We start from the raw sequence: 24,576 nt of genomic DNA on the forward strand, positions 1-24,576 counted from the left end.
TCTTGCTAAGCTATGTACATAGATTAGCTTAATCGAATTGTCTAAATACAATCATACGACAAAACTACATATCATGATAGGTATTTAAAAGAATTGTAGGTAGGTTATTGTTGTCTTAATCAATCTATTATTAAAAACGCTCAGTGATAATCTCTTTATCGCGAATTAAGGGGGTTACGATAAAAAATATCGAGAAAGTAACCGAGATTTTATCGTCTCGAGACTATATATTATACAAATCGTCGTTGGAGGGCGCAGTCGATAATACAATCCTATATATATAAGATAAAGTTTAAGGTGAGTTATTTTCGTATTTTTTTTTAATAATTTTGTTTTAAATATAAATAAATATTTTTTTTTACTTTCGATTAATGTTAAGTGCCGTTACGTAATTTTCATTTTAAAAATCTTATATATGTATATTTTTTTAAATTTTTGTTTTGTTACAAAGTGCGATTAAAAACGTGTCCTTATGTAACTTTAGTAAACTAACAAGTAGATTGTATAAACAAATCGGGGATTTTATTTTATACAAAATTATATAGGCTTTTTTACGATAAATGCAAGTGATTTTTTTAGTAGAAAAGAGAAACTATTAATTTTCTTGTCGGTTAATTTCGGTAGTATTCACATTCCTATATGTTTTTTTACATGATAAACTTTTATATCAATTTCCTATTACTGTTTGAGTTTCTAGACTTTTTTAAGAAACACGCAATCGTACTTAAATTAGGATCAAAAATGGTTGTTTAATCATTATCTATGAACATAACATAGCATGTTACCACATACAGTAAGTTTATCATTGTTATTTTATCAATAAAATAATTGAAATATCACTTTACTTCCTAGTTATATAGGATTAGATTGACCTCTTTGTGTATTTTATCGGTACTTCATTACATTAATATATTTGATTTTTATTAACACACTAGAATACATATAAGAATACAGATAAATACATACCATAAATTGCTTTTTTGGGCTAGGAAGATTGGAATGTCCAGCTTTCTATACTAATATGTATTATTAATATATCCCTTCCTCTTGAGTCATTCTGTTTGTTGATGAAAACCGCATTAGAACCCGTTACGTAGTTTAAAAGATCTAAGCGTGCAGAGAAGTGACTTTATTTTATGCCACTATGCTATGCTAATTAATTCATGGAAATGAATTATTCAGTCTCTTGCTGGTTTTTCTCGGTAGAACCCAAATTTTGAATCGGTCGCCTATCATTTTGATATGACTTACTTGTAACCTACCTCAATAAAATATTTATTTCAAGAGTCATTAACCTTGAAAAACAATTCTTTGTTACAATACGGATATAATATAATAATGCAGTTGTAATCGGAGATACACATTTAGCTGTGAATAGTGATATTTTTTTATTTTGTAAACTATTTATTTTGAATATAAAATACAGCGATACGTTGTGAAATAGATTAGTAAAAATCATAACATAACGTTTTAATCATTTGTTACGTAAAACAGTGATATGAAAAAATTTGATTTCCTGTTTTTATGATACAAATAAAAAGAAATAACCTGTTTAATTTATTTATTATGAGATTTCTTTTTCTTCGTTTCATCGAGCCTCATCATAACCATACTTAGTTAAAAACAAAGATTTATTTTGTCATTAAAATAAAAAAAAATCCTAATTTTTTTTAAGATGATGCTATTTATGGATAGATGTATTTCACAATATTTAAATGATGAATTAATCGATTAGTTATCGTTTTGTTGTATCTGTAAATCAAATAGATTAATCGGATTTAATCGGACGTGCGTTGTGTATTGAAAACAAGTATATTGTTTTTTAATCTGTTTTGAAATATGTTGTTTAAATTTAAAAGATCGACTTAGTTATATAATGATATCGATAAATTTAGTATTTTAATTACATTCTAGAAGATAAATTAAAAGTACAATGTACCGGTTTTGTTATCAATCATGATTATTTAGTGATTTAAATTATTTGTATCATTACGAGAATCTTTATAAATGTTATAATCACGGAAGCAAATAAAAAATAACGATTCGTTCCAAATAACGTCTGAAATTTATGATACCTTATACCATTCTTGTTATGTTAATGTGATTAAAAATCACATTACAGGAATATCTGCTGATGGAATTCCTGGATTTGTTTTTAATGTTGTCTCAATTTGGTTATTTTTTTATACCACTTTCGTTAATTGGAGTAAAATATCTTGTAAAGTAAAAGTAAAGTAACAGCCTGTAAATTTCCCACTGCTGGGATAAGGCCTTCTCTGCCATTAAGGAGAGGGTTTGGAACATGGAATAAATTAGACATATGCAGGTTTCCTTACGATGTTTTCCTTCACCGCCGAGCTCGAGATGAATTATAAACACAAATTAAGCACATATATATAGTGGTGCTTGCCTGGGTTTGAACCCGCAATTATCGGTTAAGATGCACGCCGTCTAACCACTGGGCCATCTCAGTTCAAAAATATTTTGATAATATCTATATCAAAATATTATAGTTTAGTAAAGAGTATTTCAGATTGGAACCCAATTATCAGTTGAGAGCGTAATATTCAGAACATTATATCTGATGCACTTTTGAATATTCTGCCTTAAAATATTCTTTAAAGTTATTCCCTTCATACAAGCCCTCGTTTATCTTGAATATAATTATTTACTTTGTATAATAGTAATAAAGTATACAATATTAAAGAATAGTTAATTAGAATAAGTATGTGTTATAAATGTTATTCCGGTACATTTTAGCCATAGAAGTTTATAGGTTAGTGATGAATTGAAATAACGTTTCAATAATCGATTAAAGTAATTACAATAAATTTGTTAGATTTTGTTAATTTTATTTAAAGTAATTAATGAGATTTTGTTCCATTGTTAGTGAATTTCTGAAGAAATGCAAACGTAAAATATGACAAGGATTTCAGAGGAAAAACAGCATTTCATAGAATGAATCTGTTTTCACAATCGTTTTCCACGTCTATTATTTCGAAACAAATTATCCTTTGTCGGGATTCCTTTCGAATATAATTTCGGAATTATATCATAAGATTATTATAGGGATTAATTATTTGAGAAGGAATTGTTATGATATTAAACGAGCGAAACTGATTTCGTATTATTTTTCATAAAAATTACTTTTACATGTATTCGTAACAATTAAAACAAACAAAACAGAAATCTTTTTCTATATATAGATTACTAGAAAGCTACGCCACTGCACTTGATTTAAAATATAATATAATGATATGTGTTTTAATTCAATTGTTAACTCTGTGCTCATATTTAAATTTAATTTATTTAAAAAAATATATATAATTACTTTTGTATGTTTATTTAATAAGAATTTAAAATTAATATATTAATTTATCAACCACAGCCCCAACCATCGGGTTTAAACATTAAATCAACATATTATTAATATAAATGAATTATTAATAAATTAAATTATTTGGTAAAAACATAATCAACGTGGTTCACAATTAAAATTTATTAATAATTATAGGCCAAAACAGAGTAACTGCGAAACATTGTGTTGATAAATATATATTGTATCAGGATGATCACCATTGATCAATACTTTGAGAAAGATAATAATATACAGAAATTATATATTTTCGAAATTCAAATTCATCCTATTTTGTATTTCCAATTGTATTAGAAATTAATGGATGTAATTTGAATTGTTTACAGAAATCAGGATGATGCGTTTCATCCTTTTGCTGTCAGCTGCCGCCATGGCAGTGGCATACAAAAACCCGCACTATGCTGCTGGGCGGTCCACTATGGTCCATCTCTTCGAGTGGAAGTGGGACGACATCGCGGCTGAGTGTGAAAGATTCCTTGGACCTCGTGGATTCGGTGGTATCCAGGTAAAATATAATTTACAACATCACAACAACAGCTTGTGAATTCCCCACTGCTGGACCTCTAAGACCTCTTCTCCCTTTGAGGAGAAGGTTAGGAACATATTCCACTACGCTGTTCCAATACGGGTTGGTGGAATACACGTGTGGCACAATTACTATGAAATAAAACACATGTAGGTTTCACGATGTTTTCTTTACCGCCAAACACGTTGAATTATGAACAAAAATTAAGAACATGAATATTATCATTAATGACTGTGATGCTTCCCTGCGTTTGAACCTGCAATCATCGTTTAAGATACGTACTAACCACTGGGCCATATCGAGTCGAAGAATACAATTTGAATATTTGAGAATGTTGCCATAATCATAAGTCCATACGTGGAACTTAAGTATGAATGTTACGGCAGTTTCACACCTGACAATTTGGGTACTCGTCTGCTACCCTAAATTGGGCCTGCACAAATCCCTAGCATGCAACGTTAATAGTGGTACCTGTTCTATCTACCATCTTAAACTGATTTATTTTATATCTAAAGTCAGTTTTGTTTATCTAGTTCACCTTTAATGTGTCGTTGTGGTTTAATTTGTTGACACAAATGCTATCTCGTTATCCTGTTCATCATTTAACTTAAGATAGAATGACATTATATGTACAAAGCAATCTTGCCAGTGCTATGTTTGCGTAAACAAATGTTCCGCATAAACCTGCATTGTTTATGACGCTGAGCCTAATACTAAATCTTGTTTAATACGTATTCCATTTCAAGAAACTTTCATATTAAGATTAAATCTTAGATGCAAATTTAATTAACATATCGTATAGTGTTTATTATTAACTAAAAGTAGCCCGTGGATTTGATCGCCTTTTAATGTGTTTTTGTAATGTGTTAGGCAAAAAAAGCGAATGTCCTTTCTTGGAATTCAAGTTTGCTTTATAGCAAATTTCATCAAATTCGGTTCAGTGTTTTGATCATGAAAGAACGCCAGACAGGCAGAAAGACTATGGTACTTTCACATTTATAATATTAATTATAATTGTTATTAATTCAATATTCATAACTGTGTCTTAAGTAGTATCTATACTAACAGCTTTTTTTTATGTTCCCGTTTCATAAAAGCGAAAAAGCTTAAATTAAGTTGTAATTTGGCAAATATGTTTCTTTTAGCATTTAGGTATTCTTTGAAAAAGACATTTTCGAAATTTAATCCCGCAGGGATCAAAGGAGGTTGTCGTAATACGTTTTTTGTTCAAGATTGATTTAGACGTTTATAATGAGAATGCTGTAAAGAAAATATCAACTTCATGAACTCGGATTAGTAAATTACGACTTAATTATAAGACTAAGCCAACAATGCGGCCAAATAATTTAATACTTTTTAAGTGAGCCAATGTAATTGTAGGCGCAACAGACATAACATTTGCTTCCAAAGGTTGGCTTATTGGCCTTAAGTTAAATGATTGTTTTTTGCAGCAAATATTCTTATAGGCATTGGTGACCAAATCATCAGACCAATTTGCAAGTCAGCGTTGATATGACATTAAAAAAAGCGATAGTGATTTCGTTTTTTTTTTAATTTAGAATTTATTGCAAACAACGTAGATAAAAAATCGCATTAAATCACAATTTATATTAAACCTATTAGATGATTATCTAAATATGAGAATAAAGTGCAAAAGTCTCTACAAAATTTTCACTTAATGCTCTTAATTCATACTTGTTACTTTTCCTTACAAATAAGGATAGTATTAGCGGCAATCTGAGAGTTGATTACCGAACGGTACGGAAGACGTTTCTAGTGGTCATTCCACGGGAGTCAATTTAATAAATAAATGTTCGGAAATTTAATTAACTGAAAAAGGATCGTTCCAGATGAAAATAAAATAGCAAGATTAAACTACGTACATTACCTTTATTGAAACGTGACTCTTGAACTTTTATTTAAGTGAAACGCGATGAAACTAGGAGTATGTTGATTTGTCAAAAATATAATAACTTAAAGATCCAAAGCATTTTATTAGTGTATAGTTTCATTTTCATTTTGTTTTAGATCTCGCCTCCTAATGAAAACTTGGTCATCTGGTCAAGGAACCGCCCATGGTGGGAACGTTACCAGCCCATCTCCTATCGACTGGTCACTCGTTCTGGTAACGAAAACCAATTCGCCAATATGGTGCGTCGTTGCAACAATGCTGGTGTGAGGTATGCGAAACGAAAGGACATATTTGATGAGATATTAATAACCTATGAATATTATATAACCATGTTAGTGTAGCTATACCCGAAATGTAGTTTAAATGTTGTTTAGAGGTTGATTAGTTGAACGTGGTTTTTTCTTCGTCATACGAATCTAAAATTTATTACGACAGAAAGAGAGAAAAAACTGATCAACGGAACCTCTGGTAGTATTTCCTTTAAGTTAAGTAATTTTTAATCACATTTGGGTATGTGATCAATAATTATGGATCACATTATGATTACGTTTAGTTAGATGTAGATATTTGCCAATACCTTTTTGTTGATGAAATAAACACATTTGTACGGGGTCGTTCTCTTCTGAGACTCACTCACGGAGTGCGCCGGAATACTCGCTATAAAAAAACTAGCGATATCCACTCCGTTTTTTCTTTTTTTTAGAGAAATCATGGGATCCCTACGTTTCCATTGATACTAATAAGTGACTAAGGGATTTCGCATATATTTTAATCAGTTTGTCAACAATAAAAAATCTGAGTCAAACAATATCTGAAAGGTTTACTAATATTAAGTAGGGTTGTTGAGGAAGTGATTATGAGGAAGAGGAGGAGGAAGAGGATTCGTCGAACGCAAATTTGGAGGATGCGGATGAGGATGAGGATATTTTTCGAGAAAGAGGATGCGGATGAGGAAGCGGTAGAGAAAGCGGATTAGGAAGATAGGAAATTATTAACTAGCGGACTAAACCGAAAAGCCGTTATTTTGTCTGCACATAACATACATACACTAAAAAAAATTAAAATATTCTCAAAACACACAATAAAGAATCATCAAAATCGGTCCAGCAGTTATGAATGAGTTCAATAACATACACAACACAAGCAAACAAAAAAGATGTGTGAATAGTACAATTTATTTTAGGAATTCAAATGATATATAAAGTATATAATAAGAATGCAGTCTTTATATCTTTATTAATTACTTAACTCAAATATTTTATTAATTAAAATAAAGGAATTGAATACTAATAAATAATCAAAATTAATTATAGGGAGGTTATTTTTTATAAAAATAATTTGGACGCTGTTTCTCCTAACAAATGGTTTCTTAGCTCATCCTATACTAATCCAGCATTGCTAAAACGTCTTTCGCTGGGCATACTAGATGGAGGAGAAGATAGGTATTGCTGTACAGCTCCGTAAAGCTCCCAAATATGTATTTCAGATCATTTTTCCACCATAGAAGACTACCATAGATTGTGTTCATGCAAAATGGAACTCATTTTTCCTTAATGTCGTTATTTAATAGCAACGTTCGTACCACGCACCTATCATCTATTGGTAAATTTTAATTTTCATCGTCCGTATTTAGTTCAGAGGCTAGCATTTCGGCTAACATTGACTCTACAATCTTACCCGTGGAAGCGGTGGCAGTCGGACAGGATGTGTCTACTAAAGCTCCAGATTCCTCATAAATTGCTTGTAAAATTTGAGGAAGCGATAGAGGAAGAGGATTTTTAATTTTTTATTTATGAGGATGCGGTATCGGTTGAGGAACCCAAAATTATGCGGAACTTTTGCATTATGAGGAAGCGGAAGAGGAATCCTCAACAACCCTAATATTAAGCAAATATAAGATACAAACAATGAAGTATTTTCTACATTACATATAAAGTATTTTCTCTCAGGATTTACGTTGACGCCATCATCAACCACATGACTGGAACATGGAACGAAAATGTTGGTACAGGAGGTAGTACCGCCAATTTCGGTAACTGGCATTACCCAAGTGTACCTTATGGCAGAAACGATTTCAACTGGCCTCAATGTGTCATCTCTGGCAACGACTACAACTGCTGTGCTGACAGAGTAAGTATTTTAGTAATAAGTAAAAGAAGATTTATTCGAATTTATTGTTTAGACTTTGACATGTGATTAATATTAAAAGGTTTATGTTTTGGTAGTATTCAAAGTTAGTTCTAGATTATATGACCTTTTTGGATTATCACATTAACCTTTAATTAAATCGTCATACTGTTCGACTTTATGAATAAAATTAAAAAGCCATTCATCCAACTTTAGATCAGTAATGATTATTTAGTATAAATAATGGTACAATGTCTACTAACAAAGTATTAGGATTTTAATACATATAACCTATGCTTTACTAAATGTATCAATACAAAGCAAAAGTCTCTTTATTAAAAAAATATAAGTATGCATATTCTAAACCATATTTTCATCATTCATTTTAATGGAGTTCGTAAAGGCGGAAGCACTTCGACTTTCTTAGATCTTTTGTACAAGAGTTTTCTAAAGGAAAACATCAAGAGGAAGTGGATATACAGGTCTCCCCACGACGTTTTTCTTTATTAAACTGATGAATTGTTTTTAACATGTCTATAGATTCAGTAGATTATCTTGTAATATTATTTTATTTTAATATTTTTGATGTCCTGATTGAATTATATTTATTTTATTTATTTATTTAAACTTTATTGCACAACTATTTAACAAAAAATAAATTGAGCAAAAGGCGGACTTAAAGCTATATAGCCTTATCTACCAGCCAACCTTAGCACATGCAAGAAAGAGCGTACAGTAGATGCATAAAGCCATCCTTATATTGAATTACATTACACATACATACATATACACACATATATATATATATATATATATATATAAACATACATACACTTACATAAATATATATATTATAAATATATACATATAACATACATTTAATAATATACTAATGATAAAGTAACAAAAGGTTAACAATAATACTAAAAGAACAGTGTAATAATAACAGCTTAAATAAAATAAAATAAAAGGGAACGAAACCAAGTAAGGCGATAAAAGCTAAGACTTATATTTCTTTAAGAGAAATTGTTTTACCCTACTTTTGAACAGATCTTTAGAGGACGTTTCTCTGATGACGACTGGTAATTCATTCCAAAGTCGTATAGCGTTAACAGTGAAAGAATTAGATACAAAACCAGATGTGTGAGGAGGAATAGAAAGAAGAAGGTTATGAGAAGAACGAAGATGCCTAACATGAGTATCGGAAAGAAAATTAAATTTGGACTTAAGATAAGAAGGAGCAAGTGGATTATAAACAAGAGAGTGTAGAATACATAGTATTCTTAAATGCCTGCGATCTTTAATGGGTAGCCAATTAAGCATTAACCGATATGAAGAAATGTGCTCAAATTTACGGAGGCCATATATAAATCGTATGCAGGTGTTATGCAATCTTTCGAGTTTACTTAAAAGTGTTACATTAAGATCGGGGTAACATGCATCACCATAATCTATAATTGGTAACAACAGACAATTTGCCAGTTGGATTTTTGATTTAATAGGCAAAAAGTTCTTAAAGCGCATGATGGAGTGTAGCGTGGCATAAAACTTGCGCGAAACCTCATTAACTTGGTCAGACCATTTCAACGAGTTATCGATTAAAACACCCAAATCTTTAACCTTAGATGAAATAGGTATAACAGTGTTATTAAATAGTAAATCAGGTAAGGGTGGTAGGCTTTGAATTAAAGCTAACTGCCTAGGGCTCCCAATAATAATAGCTTGGCATTTTGATGGGTTAACACTAATTCCATAATTTTTTGACCAAGAGGCAATACGAGAGAGATCGTTATTAAGGGCGGAAATAGTGTCAACCAGGTGGTCTACGCTGCACTGTTTATAAAGCTGCAAGTCGTCGGCATAAAGATGGTACTGGCATGAAAGAATTGAGGAAATAGAGTTAATAAATAATGAAAATAGTAGTGGAGAAAGAATACCGCCTTGAGGAACACCAGCAGCAACATCGCACCAGTCCGATCTATCGGTTCCAACACAAGTTGCTTGCTTGCGTCCCCGAAGATAAGAAGAAAACCACTGGAGAGCGATGTCTGAGATGTTTATGCGAGATATAAGAGAGAGTAATAAGTCATGATCGACAGCATTAAACGCGTTACTAAAATAGATGAGTATGAGAATCGTCACAGTCTTGTTTTCCATACCCTCTCTAATATCCTCTGTAACTTTAATTAGTGCAGTAGTAGTGCTATGGCAATGGCGAAAACCAGACTGAAGTGGATTTAATAGGTCGCAGGACAACAGATATTCAGATAATTGAAAGTGGACAATGGATTCCAAAATTTTCGAGAGAAAAGGAAGGATGGAAATAGGACGATAATGGGAAGGCGTAGAGGGATTTGGAATCTTAGCTAGTGGTAGAACTAGGGCTTTTCGCCACAGTTCGGGAAAAGTACCAGTGCGTAAGGAAAAATTAATAATGTGGGTTATTAAAGGTAATAATGTTTCTAAAATGTGTAAAATCATCGTGCGACCTATCTCATCACATCCAATTGCTTTAGATTTAATTGCCATAATACGTTTCCGAACGTCAGCATCACTCACCAGGGTGAAAGAAAATGAAGTGTCCTTACATATTGGCAGGCAATGAATCTTTGAAAGAGTATCGAGTTTAATATTGTCATCGTAAACAGGAGGAGACTGGAAGTGGCGATTAAGATTATTAATGTCAATAGAAATATTGTTGGAAGAGTTGGAATTTTTGCCGATGCCAATAGACTTCAGAAATTTTAATGTGTCTGAAGGAGACGAGTTACAAATTTTATCAGAGATGTATCGGCGTTTATAAGTTCTGCACATCTGGTTACACCTATTTCTTGCAGCCTTATAGACAGACCAGTTAAGTTCTGTACGGTCAGACTTAAATTTACGAAATGCACGATCCCTTTTTGCCATGGCATTCCGGATATCACTGTTTATCCAAGGCGCAGACCCTCGGTTTTTTATTTTTACTAAACGCAAGGGAGCATGCATGTCGTATAGATTAATTAAATTAGAGCAAAGAAAGTCCAGCTTATCGTCGATCGTATCCAATTCATATATCAGATCCCAATTAATTTTAGTAGCATCTGTCTCTAATTTATTAAGATTAAGGTTGGAAAAATTTCTTAAGGATGCAGTTTGAACTGTAGGCTTAGGACTTTTAATGCTATAGGATACGTAAACTAAGTCGTGTTGAGAAAAAGCAGGAGCAGAAAGTTGGCCATATTTAACAACACGTTTAACGTCAGAACAGAGTATAAGATCTATGAGAGAATCTGAAGTTAAGGTGTGATGTGTTGAAGATAGCTGTAGAATTTCAATGTTCACTGAATTAACTATGGAGCGCAATTTAGTCGCTCGAGTGTCATTCTTCATCAAACACGTGTTGAAGTCACCCATAATTAAAAGTTCATTGTAGTTGGCTAAAAGATTCTCGAAAATGTCTTCTAGTGTTGAGAAATAGTCAATAGTGGGAGGGCAATATACTACACCCAGGACTATTTTCCTTCCACAAGCAATTTCCAAAAAAAGAAATTCAGGGGAAGGGTTAGAAGAAGAAGAAGACTGGCAGATGATTTTATAGCTAAATTGGCTTTTTAAATAAATGGCGACACCACCACCTCTCCTCCCAACACGATCGTTTCTTACTAATACAAAACCAGGAATGGGAAAACACGCTGAAGAAAGTGAAGGTTTTAACCATGTTTCAGAAATTAAGAGAGCATGAATACAGTTAAGATTAAAAGAACTTAATAAGTCCGTGTAATGACTAGGCACACTTTGAGCATTAATATGGCAAACATTAAATTTTTTATCTAAACCACAAAATTCGGCGGTTAGAGTATCCCCTAAAGTTATCAATCTGTAATTGTTATTACTATGAGAGCTATTAAACGATTCATCCCCAGATTCAGCTGAGTAATAAGAGTCATCGCTTGACATCATATTATGTTGTGTATTTGTATTTACTTTAAAAATATATGTATAAATAATGAATAATGAATAAAAAAAATATATATATATTAAACAGAAAAAAAAAAAAAAATTAAATAAATATATGTAATATAAATAGCAAAAAAAAAAATTATAATAAAAAAAAAAAAAAAAAAAAAAAATAAAACAATGCGCAGGAATAAAATCTCTTTTTTGCACTGACTGCTGGACTTGGCACTTATTATTATTTAGAATATATTTAATTATTCTACGTCCATAAATAATAAGAATTTACAAGTGTGACGATTTAACATCATAGTATCTGTGTGTTAAATTTTATTTCCTATCATAACTGCCAATTATTTTTAATATTACTATATATATTTGTCTTTTTAGGTACGTAACTGTGAATTATCAGGTCTTAAGGACTTGAACCAAGGATCAGAGTATGTCCGTCAACAGATTGTCAATTACATGAACCGTCTCATCAGTTTGGGTGTTGCTGGATTCAGGTAAGGCATTTCGTTTTTATAGATTGAGTTAATTAGGTCAGGTTTTCACGTACTTCAGTTTTTTTTATATATTATTAAAATGAAAACATTCAGGTGTATACCCTAATCTTCTATAAAATTTTCGGAAAACTCTTTATGGGCGGAGAAAATTTTGGCAAATTAGAAAATTGAGTCTAATTTAGTTACATTGAATTAATCGTATGGTGATTTAACAAACCACGTATATAATTTTATTATATATAAATACTTAAAACGATTAGGTAAATTTATATATGTCGACAGTTGAATTTCTGAATTAAAACGACCTTCAAAAACGTAATGAGGTTAACATATTTGTGTCACAGTTATTTTCATTCTTCATCAACGTAGTTCTTATTTCATGTTTGCTTAACGTATGTCATTGTACATTGACAAGATGGTATAGGTTCTACGACGTTTTTGGGTCATGACCTGATTCTTAAACCAGTAAACTTGTAAGTTTTCACATACATTCAAGACTTTGAAGTGTCTTTAAAAATATCAATTCATGCATGTGAATTGTACTGCTATGGTATAATTTATATAAGATAAGGAAAATATTCCTAAATTACAGGAGTATTAATGTTTTGCTTGAAATATGTCTATTAGAAAACTAATTATAATTTTACGTGTCTTTTAATCGCTTTTGGTTATGATGGTATCATCGGTCGCATTAAAATGTTTGCAATTATCGATACCAAAAATATCAATAATCTATATAGAGAAGAACTAGCAGAAAATTAATTCTGTTCTCACGACAACAGAATCGACGCTGCTAAGCACATGTGGCCTGGAGACCTTAACGTCATCTACAATCGTCTCCACAATCTGAACACAGCCCATGGTTTCCCATCTGGTGCTCGTCCTTACATCTTCCAAGAAGTTATCGATTTGGGTGGTGAGGCTATAAGCCGAAATGAATACACTCCACTGGCTGCAGTCACTGAGTTCAGATTTGGTTTGGAACTTAGCCGGGCATTCTCCCGCCAAAACCAATTGAGGTTAGTCAATATTGCCTTATATATATTTTTCATGTTTTTCAAGTCAATTTAAAAATACTTTTACAGCTAACTAAGTACGTCAATTATTACTCAAATAAAATATATTATAATCCCATAATTTTACACAACAACAGATGGTTATCCAACTGGGGTCCACAATGGGGTCTTTTGGCTTCCGGTGATTCTTTGGCCTTCATCGATAACCACGACAACCAGAGAGGCCACGGTGCTGGTGGTAACATCTTGACCTACAAACGAGCCAAGGAATACAAGGGAGCTATCGCTTTCATGTTGGCCCATCCTTATGGTCAGCCACAATTGATGAGCAGCTTCGATTTCCATGACACTGAAGCTGGACCACCTATGGACAGCCAAGGCAACATTATCTCACCATCCATCAACTCCGTAAGTATTTATATATATGATAATAAACGATGATCACTAACTTAATAATAACAATTTTTTTATCTATATTTTTTCTGATTGTAAATTGTGGACTTTTGTCATAACCAGTTTGTCATCACCACACTTACACAATTGTAAAAGAATTTGTTTGGATTATTCTCGGGTACTTAATGCACTTTCGGATATCTCGTCAAATTCCACCTAGATATCCGAAAATTTCAATAACAACACAACAAATAAAATATAAATATTTTTACTATCTTTTATGTTTGGTAGGACCAAAGCTGCGGTAATGGATGGATTTGTGAACATCGCTGGCGCCAAATTGCCTCCATGGTTGGCTTCCGTAACGTTGCTGGTAATACTGGTATCAACGACTGGTGGGACAACGGCAGCAACCAGATCGCCTTCTGCCGCGGTGGTCAAGGTTTCATTGCTTTCAACAACGACAACTGGAATTTAAGCCAGACCTTGCAGGTTTGATATATTTTATGAACGTTGTTATCAAAGTTATACAAATTCACAAATGGAAACAAAGTTGACTAGTGACACTGGTGTTCTGTTTTGTTTGTAGAGTAGAGTCATGCCTTTTAATGGGACGTTAAACTTTTGAGTTACCTTTTTTATAAACTATTGGGTTCACTAAAATACATTTTTTTTAATCTTTATTAATCAATGTTTACATTTAAAGTTCTAGAATCAGATACATCTTTTCTACCTCTGCAACATATGAAATATTTGTATTGTTGAAAAAATAGCTAATATAAAAGGTTGATTTACTATCAAATAAGCAATATTGTTTCATTAGCATTGTTTCATAGTTTTCAAAACACTAGCTGGAAGCTAGCACCGTAAATAATATTCATGTTTTTTTTTTCAGACTTGCCTCCCAGCTGGTAGGTATTGTGACATCATTTCTGGTGAAAAGAGGAACAATGCATGCACTGGCAAAACTATCACCGTCGGCAACGACGGCCGCGCCCATATCTCCATCGCTGCCAATGAGTTCGATATGGTTCTCGCCATCCACAGAGGAGATCAGGTCAGTTGATACACTTATTTTTTTACTTAATCGTTTAAATATTGTTTATAATACTTTATTTAATTTCAGACATTTATATTTAGAATTATTTTTTAAATCTTTGCAATTTAATAGCCCATAAATAATATTCCAAATATACGACGCTTATACGGCTTATACGACGATGACTTATGAATGTTATCTTTTTTCAGTCACGACTTTAAAAATTTGGAAATAATAACCAGAAGAACGAAGAAAAACATCTGAACTTTCCAAAGTAAATAGCCATAAGATGATTTGTAAATAAAACAATAAATAAATCTTCCTAAACTTGTATTTTAATTCAAAAATAATTCCAATGAAATTAAAAGCTTAGATATTTGGTATCCAATTTAAGTTATTCCAAGTTATACAATTAATTAATAACAAACGTCGAATTGATTGTTCCAATTATGTTTTAGTCTCGAAAGATTGTTCTTTTATTAGCCAAGAACGAAACCTGATACTGTTCTGTTATTCTTGAATTTTGTCAAAATAATAGACCGCGATTTAACTTTCGTTTATCTTTAATTTCTAAACGTCGAAACAATGATGAATTTTAAAAGAGAAAATATGTAAACAACTTTATTCACTTTAATTCAAGAATTTCACTTTGTTGAAGTGTACTAGACGAAAAAAAAAGTGCTTATTTTTTAATATTCGTAACAACAACTTACAACTTAATATTGTTTACAATTATTATAATATTTTATATAACCACTAATGCGTTGGTTAATATTGTTGCCCTTTTTGAGCAAATAAGTGGATACTATAACGTTTCCCATTTCCCCGTAAATATTCTTTGGGAGTTTTTACTTTACCAACAACGCTACGGAGCTACCACTTGCAGTCCAAATTACTTGTTCATAATAAAACACATAATATAAAAACAAGTTCAATTTATTTGTCAGACATTGTTAATCCTAAAAATAAATAACGCGTTTTCTATACAAAAATATTATTTGCTATTAATCCAGATACCAACTGTTACTACTACTAGTACAGTTCGGATATATTTTGATTTTTTAAAAATATGTATAGGACATAAATACACGTGTCGTTTGGTGTGACGTTGATTGTATTAATCAGTGTTTACTGCGACGCACTGCTATAAATACATTCTGATGTTTTTTAGTTTATTAGAATAAAACTCTATGGTAAACAAGCCTAATGTCACAGTGACCAGTTCGAATAGAGTAAATGATTATAAACAGAGGTGTATTAAGGTTTTCTACAATACATAGAAACAAATAATGATTGTAAATATATTTACTTGGTGGCAGGGCCTTGTGCAAGCCCGTCTGGGTAGGTACCACCCACTCATCAGTTATTCTACCGCCAAATAACAGTAGGTACACAGTATTGTTGTGTTCCGGTTTGAAGGGTGAGTGAGCTAGTGTAACTACAGGCACAAGGCACATTAGATCTAAGTTCCCAAAGTTGGTGGCACATTGACGATGTAAGGAAATGTTAATATTTCTTACAGCGTCATTGTCTATGGGTGATGTTGACCACTTACCATCAGGTGGCCCATATGCTCGTCCGCCAAGCTATACCATAAAAAAAAACAAATCCTTTAAGGTTTTTTAAGCAGGTATGAGATGACATGACTTATTAAATAGCTACACAGAGACACGTCCATACACACACTTTAATGGTGACAAGTTTGCAAAATACGTTTAAACCACCAGCAAATCTTGATATTTAATTGCATCCATAGTGACAAAGACTAAGAAAGATTATGCTTTTTAGTTTTTTATGCGTCCTCTATTTCTTCTGCGTACCATTCAAGATTGGCCTTCATTTTGTCATTTGACTTGTCCCTTTCCAAACGAAGGAGTTTTACTTCTATGTCGCTACATACCCAATTTTTTCAAACAAAATTTTATCTATTATGATCGTTTAAAGAAGATCTGGCCTATATAAATAATTTAGTGTTTAATGGTCAAAATTTCTCAACTATTATTTTATCAATGTATAATTTTGTAAACGATGAAACAAAAGACTGCATGCGGCTTTGTTAGGTCAGTTATAGATGAGCAAATATATGGAAACATATGTATTCCAAGGGTGATGCATTTATCCCTTAATTCACAATTAGTTGTATATGACTATGTTGTTGTCTCATTTTCACGCTTCAAACGTTATATAATATAACCTTTTTCAAACTAATATTCAAATAATCAGTGAAAGAATACTATCTCATTTTAATCCAAATTGAATGTAAAATAGTTTCTTTAATCAATGTGTCCAACTATAATAAGCTTTCAATTTGGTAACATTATTTAACTAAAGTCTACACACAAAATAGACCAATTACTCTTTCTAATTTTAAAAATGAACGGGAAAGGTTTATTAGCACACTTTAAAAATAAAATTTCCGAATAGGTTTTATATATTTTTGAAACTAGAATACACTCGTTAGTTGTCAAATTAATAGCAGAAACGTCAACTAAAATTGGGTTTCGTTATGCGACACGGGCTCTTTATTTTCAACTTTTACATTACGCTTTAGAAAACTGGGAATTATGTTTGAATCATTCTGAGTGAAATTTCGTCACACACACAACGAAAATATTTGTTAACTTTTACCCATTTATTGACCTTTATTGACTTGTAAGTATGTTCTAAAAAAATAAACAAAAGAAAAATAGAACACCGATAAAAAGAATATATGTCCAATGTAAGCTAAAGTTATTTATTAATAACTAGCTATTGCCCGCGGCTTTGCTCTCGTGAAAAATGGTTATAAATAACTTAACAGACTAATTTAAAATATTACGTTAGTTTAAGACCTCTTTGTAAAGAACACTGGTGATTCATTCATGTCCATGCAGTCCATTTTAAAGATTTAACCTTGTGCTTTTTTAATTGATTTAAGAGCAAATTTTAACGTTTAACGTCTATTTCACTCCCTTAGAGGTAGAATTTCCAAAATTCCTTGGTGGGTGTCTACTCAATAGATCTATCCTACTCACCAAATTTCAAGGCCCTAACTTTAGTAGTTTACACTGGGCGATGATGTATCAGTCAGCCAGCACTTGATATTTTATATGTATAGATTTGTTGATAGGTAATTTTACAGTATATAAATACCGGCTGTATCATTCTTGAAATTAATTATTTATGTAAAATAATACAGTAAAAAAGTAAGAGGTTATAATTTCAATTTCCCCCTCAATGTTTTTTTTAAATGTTGCCCACTTGAAAATCTTCTAAATGCTTTATATATTGCACTGATTTTTTCTTTCCTCACTATTTTAATCCAATGGAATGGCTATCTAAAACAAACAGGCGCCTTCCGACCTGAGTGTATGTGAATGTATTACTATGAATTTCTTAACAGTAACATGGTACAGTTTTTTTTAAGTTAGCCAGGCGACAGACAAATGAATCACCCTGTTTGTAAGTTCCATCAACATCAACCTCTGGAACTGACATATCTTGTAAGTAAAGTTGGTAAGTTACACTGATTCACTCGCCTTTACAACCGAAACAAAACAAAATAGACCGGGAGATGAGGACACAAAATATTTGGTCATTTGTACCATTATACCGTTTCGTGAATGGCACGAAAATCACCTTGCCATACTTTTCCGACAGTTCAACCGAAACAAAACAAAAGCAAGCATTAAAGTTTGACGGTAGAATATATGAAGAGGGAATGGTGCCTAAATAAACGTACTTGCACAAAGCCGTACCACCGCGTATACATTTTTGGACAGAATAACTAATCCAGATGAGGTTGGAATTTGAAATTGGAATTCAGCTAAGCTTCCTGAAACTCACAAGCAAGACACTTGAGCAACAATGTATTCAACTAATTTTTATAAAAATATAATCAGAGTATCTTAAAATAATCACCACAATGTTCAGACATCGATTACGGATAGACTTAGCTATACTATTTTTAATTTGGATTTAGAACGTCTGATAGTATAACATGAAACAATACTGTTATTTATCTTTTAAACTCTGTACTTCCCTTTCCGTTTCCGGGCTATTATTACTTCTACCTAAAGGTTGCTTGATAGTGATCGCGGTTTAACGATAACGTCAACTATCAAAGGTACATGCTAATTTATAAACGCTTTGTTCTGTAATTTATCTTTCTTGATGAACAATATGGCGTACTGTTATCGCTGAAAATTAGGTATTGACTCAAATTAGTTGATTTTGGGATTGGCTTCAGCAAATTACTGCCGTGAATGCCGCCATGACGCCATGAATATAAAAATCACTAAAAACCAGTGGACCTTTCTGTGATTTTAAGGTACGCCACGGAAACACTTACTCATGCTATCGTGACTTCCAAATGCCTATACAAACCTCTAGTTTTTTTGAGATAGGGAAAAACTTTCAAGATCTAATGTAATATTTTTAAAACTCTGGTACTTCGGCGGAGTAGATTAGAAGTGGCATTAAATTTTTGATTCAACCTTTTAGAGTCTAGGGTGAGAGTTACAAAAGGCAGTATATCATTAACAACGAAAAATGCATTCTAAGTCAAGGATTTCAGATGCGATTATTCTACTTAAACATTTATTAATAAAATATACATTTTAATCAGCAGGTATGTAAAACTATAAAAGTAAACATACACCCGTGTTTGGTGAACGTGTCGAAACGAATGAAAGCGGTATTAGTGACATTCAAGCTGACACTGAACGATACAATGCTTCTTGTTTAGCTTAACAGTCCATTTGAAACAGCGCAATCGACAATATTTGTTTTACGGAAATGAGATTTTTTTTTATGAAATAGGTTGGCGGACGAGCATATGGGCCACCTGATGGTAAGTGGTCACCCATAGACAATGACACTGTAAGATATATTAAATATTCCTTACATCGTCAATGCGCCCTCAACCTTGGGAACTAAGACGCTATGTCCCTTGTGCCTGTAGTTACACCGGCTCACTCACCCTTCAAACTGTTGTTTAGCGGTAGACTATCTGAGTATCGGGTAGTACCTACCCAGGCGGACTTACACAAAGCCCTACAACCAAATAAAAACTTGAATACATTTTTCAATAGCGATAATCATTGAATTGAATGTCTGAATGTAGAAAAATTTGTCTTAAACAGCAGCTAGTGATCAAGCGTATAATATAACATTACATGACCACCAATTTAAGATAATAACTATCTAAAAAAACCACTGATGTTTTAAAGGCTATTTTACTTGCTTGAAATATCTTGAGCTGGTTCTCTCTAGGAAATAGTCGGCGTAGATCCGAATCGTTGTAACGATTTTTATCACTTGATAATATTTCTGCAGGAATTACGCGTACAATGGAACGTTTTCAATGGCGCCATTTTGTTTCACAGGTCATAATGAATTCTAAACAAATTTGAGTTTCCTGGGTTTATATTTTCATTCAATCGTAGCTATATATAAAATATTGTGTCTATGAATACCTTTCCAATCGCTTCTAGGTACTACGACCGTTTCAACCATATTAACCAAACAGGTAGGCAGCAGGCTGCTGGTCTGTTCACGCCAATTTAACATGTAAATACTAATTGACGTTTATTAATTGCCAATTAATAGACGTACTCTAATTCATAATATGACATTAATTTAAATATGGCGATGCGTTAATTAAAATTTACAGTAAAATTTAGGATGTTAAGGTCCAGTTTCACCATACCCTGTTAAATATTTAACGTATTGTTAAGTCAGTTAACGGACTGTTAAAGTTATCGAGTGTCCCACCACGAGTTAACGCGTGTTTATTTGTTATAACAAGCCGTTAAATTTAATCACTGCTCTAGAGGTCCGTTAGACAGTAACAGACAATTAAACTCAAGATGGACGCTGCGTACAATTTAAATTTTTCTTCAATCATCAATTCATCAATTTTTGATCGCAGTAGTTACTGCGTCCGTTTTCTTATTTTCAACTAGATCCTTGTATTTCGTAACTAAATGAACAAGGATTTCCTTTTCATTTGACGAAAAATTCGGTCCGCGTCTTTTATTTGACATAGTTATTTATATTCAATAAGAAGCGCAATAAACCAAACCACAAACACAATCAAAAAGCACAAAATAATGCTACATAACCTCAACTAAAAAATAAATATTACCATGTTCTGATTATTTGGTGTTTCAATCGTTTTAAATCAAAAGTAGTTACCATTTCATTGAAATCACTCGGAGCTAACGATTTTTGAAATTGGTCGCGTAGCACAACAAATGACGTATTATACGACTAGATAAAATATTACCGAACTTCGTCTAAATGACATGTCACAAATAAGCATTTCAATTTGGTTGCTTAAAATAAGAGTGAGTAACTTACAAGTCATTCAGTTAAATGTTCTATTTAATAACGGCTTGTTAAATTTTGTTCCTGGGACATTTAATGATATAACAGCCCGTTAATTATTAACAACTCATTAGTAAATTACTAATTTAGATTTAACAAACATAGTTTGGTGAAATTAGACCTAAATTAAGAATGTCAGTTGAAGAGTACAAGAACATTTACATATCAAAATGACAAAAAAATGTTGCAATAAATATACATCACATGCATTACTCTGATCACATACATCTCATTGTCTTAAATGTTATAGAAAATCAAAGGAAGCGGTACCATAAACATCCAGACCCATAGAAAACTAATGAACTTTTTCTCCATCGATTCCGCTGGAAATCGAACCTGGGACCGTACTCATGAAAACCGGTGTACACACTACTCGACCACGGAGGTCGAAAATATAAAAAAAATAATCGATTATTTTAATCAAATCGCAACAGTATTACTTAAAGAAACTTCAAGCAATTATATTTTGACTTACTTAAAATTTCCTGAAACGTTCTGACTAAATTACTTTATAGAATTATTAAATGCGAAAACGCCTATTAATAAAGTAACACGCAGAATTTCACTATGTGATATTAAAATGAATATACCCGTTACAAAGAATTTCAATTAATAACCACATCAAACGCAGAGCGAGGCGTAGTTATTTACCCTATTGACGCCAGCTCCTGACAACTGTTACTCAACGACTATTACAATACTAGTATACAAGTTCTGAAACGACGATTAAAGCCTTATGAACTAATTTAACTTTAATCTGAATGTTCATTGGTCGATGGTAGCTGATGACGTAATAGCTGGCCAATGAGAGTTCAGTATTTAGTAATATTAGTTAATCGTCAATTTGACTCATATTTTGTTCATCATTGGAGAAACAACCGGTATTTTCTTCCGTTTAAATATTCATCTAAATCTATGAAACGTTCTTTGCTAATGTACAAAGGAAATGAGCTAAGTGTGTTTTCAAATTCAATGAGCTTTGTATTTTACGTTGTCGTGAAATGTTCAATTTGCAAGACAAAGTAGATTTTGATAACGTTTACCATCGATATTCACACAGACTAACTGAACTAAGATTTTTCTGAAAGAATTAATAGGAAATTGTTGGAAATGTTTGCTCTAATAAAATTAACTGATCCACTGTACAGGGCCAAATACTTTCCAAGGTTGTTGGCGTATTGACGATATATGTATGTTATTATTAATGTTTTTTAAAGTGCTAATGTCTATTGGTGATAATGAACACTTATTATCGGTAATAAAATTGGCTTTCTTTCTATCTATACATGTAATAAAAAAGGAGTGTCCGTTTGTAATATTAAAGTAGCCCTTTTTTACTCAATGCATATGTTAATACGGTGAATATACCACAATAACTTTGTTTTACCATTTTGTCTGTCTTTCTGTCTGTTTGTTCCGGCTAATCTCTGGATAAGGAGTAACTTAGGGTACAATAATATTTTTTGTTAAATTAAAATGCGTGCAAAGTCGCGAGCACAGCTAACTTTTAATAAGTACACTGTTCGTGCAGGCGAACGAAAATATACAAATGAACATATCAATACATATCATTCAACATCCCACACGTATAAATGTATATGTTCTTTTACCATAGCCCATTAGTACCGTTTTAAAATCAGCAATGCATTTGCTGAAATAAACACGTTAACCGCTCAACTGTAAATTGGACATTATTACAAACAATATGACGTGTAAAACATCCTTTCGTTTACAAACAAGCTTTGTAGAGAGTTCGGTTCATATTTTCATTCCGTAAATATAAAACGTAATGCGATCAACGCAAATATAGATGTGACCTTGAGATTAAAATAAGTCATCTGAGCATCGAATAAAAATACTAGATACGAGTCATCGAATTCGCGTATGATAGCTTGTCAAGTGCATAGACTATGTATATTTTTCACAGATAAAATAATTGGCGGTAATTTTTTTCTTCGAGTTTTCTTTGACTTTCTTGATTGGGTTTCTTGAATCCAATGAAATGCTGCTTGCCTGTCAATTGTCAATTGTTTGCCTGTCAAAGTTTTGTCTAATTATGCTGGATGGAAAAACTTAAAGGGAGCCGTCATGGAAAACATTCATGTTTCGTATTTCATTCAAAAATAAGCGAAAATACTTTGATTTTGAATATAGAATATTACTAAGATTTTATGATCTGACTCATAAAAGACAATAATCCATAATTCTCTGTTAATTTTGCGGTCAACTCAATTACGGAAAAACTGCCACTCAAATACAACTTGGCCTTTTTTTAAATAATAACACGTCGAAAGTAAATACCGCTTATGTTCAATATTATTAATATAATATACATATGTACAGCCAGAGTAAGAAAACCTTCTAAGAAAATAATTCTTTTATCAACTCTTAAGCTCTTAGTACCTTTTAAAACTAAACATCAAATCATTGCGACGCAACATGTCCTATTCGATCGGTAGAGCAGATTATTATCGCTCCCTGTGCGCTCAGACACGAAAATAGATCTTAAGGTGACAAAACTTTTCTTACCCCGACTGTGCATAACTATAATAACAAATTATATGTAGCAATATTAATATGTACCATTGTTTACTATAAGAACAGCGAAATTGTAGTGGCTATGAGCGGGGCAAAAACTCTCAGAACTGACTGCGGTCGGGCAGAAAATTATTCGAGTGGCGACCACAAAACGGTTAACGCAACGTGGGTCATTTAGTGAAATCGGATAGGGGAAGGTGTTTTTGTCCAGAAGTAGAGTTATTCCGGCGGAAATAATGAAAATAGTTTTTGTTTACTATTACGTAAAGTAAAGTAAAGTCAAGTAACAGCCTGTAATTTACCCACTGCTGGGCTAAGACCTCCTCTCTCATTAACGAGAGGGTTTGGAACATATTCCACCACGCTGTTCCAATGCGCGTTAGTGGAATACACATGTGGCACAATTTCGATGAAATTAGACACATGCAGGTTTCCTCACAATGTTTTCCTTCACCGCAGAGCACGAGATGAATTATAAACACAAATTAAGCACACATATAATATATAGTGGTGCTTGCCTGGGTTTGCACCCGGAATCATCGATTAAGATGCACGCGTTCTAACCACTGGGCCATCTCGGCTCTTACTATAACGTAAGTCACGTTATTAGAATATAATATATTCAATCATGTTATAGCTATTGTTGTATTCAATGATACATCCGTGAGCCGATGTAGTATATAAAATAAATATAACTTTATTACGGCCAATGTAAGAATCGACATATTTTGTATATAACTAGTTGTTTGTCTTGTAACTGTGTAATCATAATACAGCTATATATGGATATAAAATGTTATTTTCTTATTCAAATTTACTTGTTACAGATACTATTTCA

At 32.3% G+C, this 24,576-nt stretch overlaps 1 protein-coding gene across 1 annotated transcript; it reads left to right on the plus strand.

Moving 5' to 3' along the window:
* Positions 1–203: 203 nt before the first annotated feature.
* LOC124534272 (alpha-amylase 1-like) lies at positions 204–15,158 on the plus strand. Its single transcript, XM_047110021.1, has 10 exons — positions 204–297; positions 3,703–3,881; positions 5,931–6,082; positions 7,764–7,944; positions 12,268–12,383; positions 13,166–13,402; positions 13,537–13,807; positions 14,084–14,284; positions 14,688–14,849; positions 15,041–15,158. Exons 2-10 carry the CDS (start codon positions 3,711–3,713, stop codon positions 15,050–15,052), a joined length of 1,503 nt encoding a protein of 500 aa, XP_046965977.1. The 5' UTR covers positions 204–297; positions 3,703–3,710; the 3' UTR covers positions 15,053–15,158.
* The last annotated feature ends 9,418 nt before the right edge of the window (positions 15,159–24,576 follow it).

This window comes from Vanessa cardui, chromosome 12 (genome assembly GCF_905220365.1).
Source record: "Vanessa cardui chromosome 12, ilVanCard2.1, whole genome shotgun sequence".
NCBI classification, from domain to species: domain Eukaryota; kingdom Metazoa; phylum Arthropoda; class Insecta; order Lepidoptera; family Nymphalidae; genus Vanessa; species Vanessa cardui.

Coding starts and splice junctions, on each gene's coding strand:
- LOC124534272 (XM_047110021.1), top strand. CDS start 3,711: ATGATGCGTTTCATCCTTTTGCTGTCAGCTGCCGCCATGGCAGTGGCA. Junction 3,882..5,930: donor GTGGATTCGGTGGTATCCAG/GTAAAATATAAT, acceptor ATTTTGTTTTAG/ATCTCGCCTCCTAATGAAAA. Junction 12,384..13,165: donor TTGGGTGTTGCTGGATTCAG/GTAAGGCATTTC, acceptor TCACGACAACAG/AATCGACGCTGCTAAGCACA.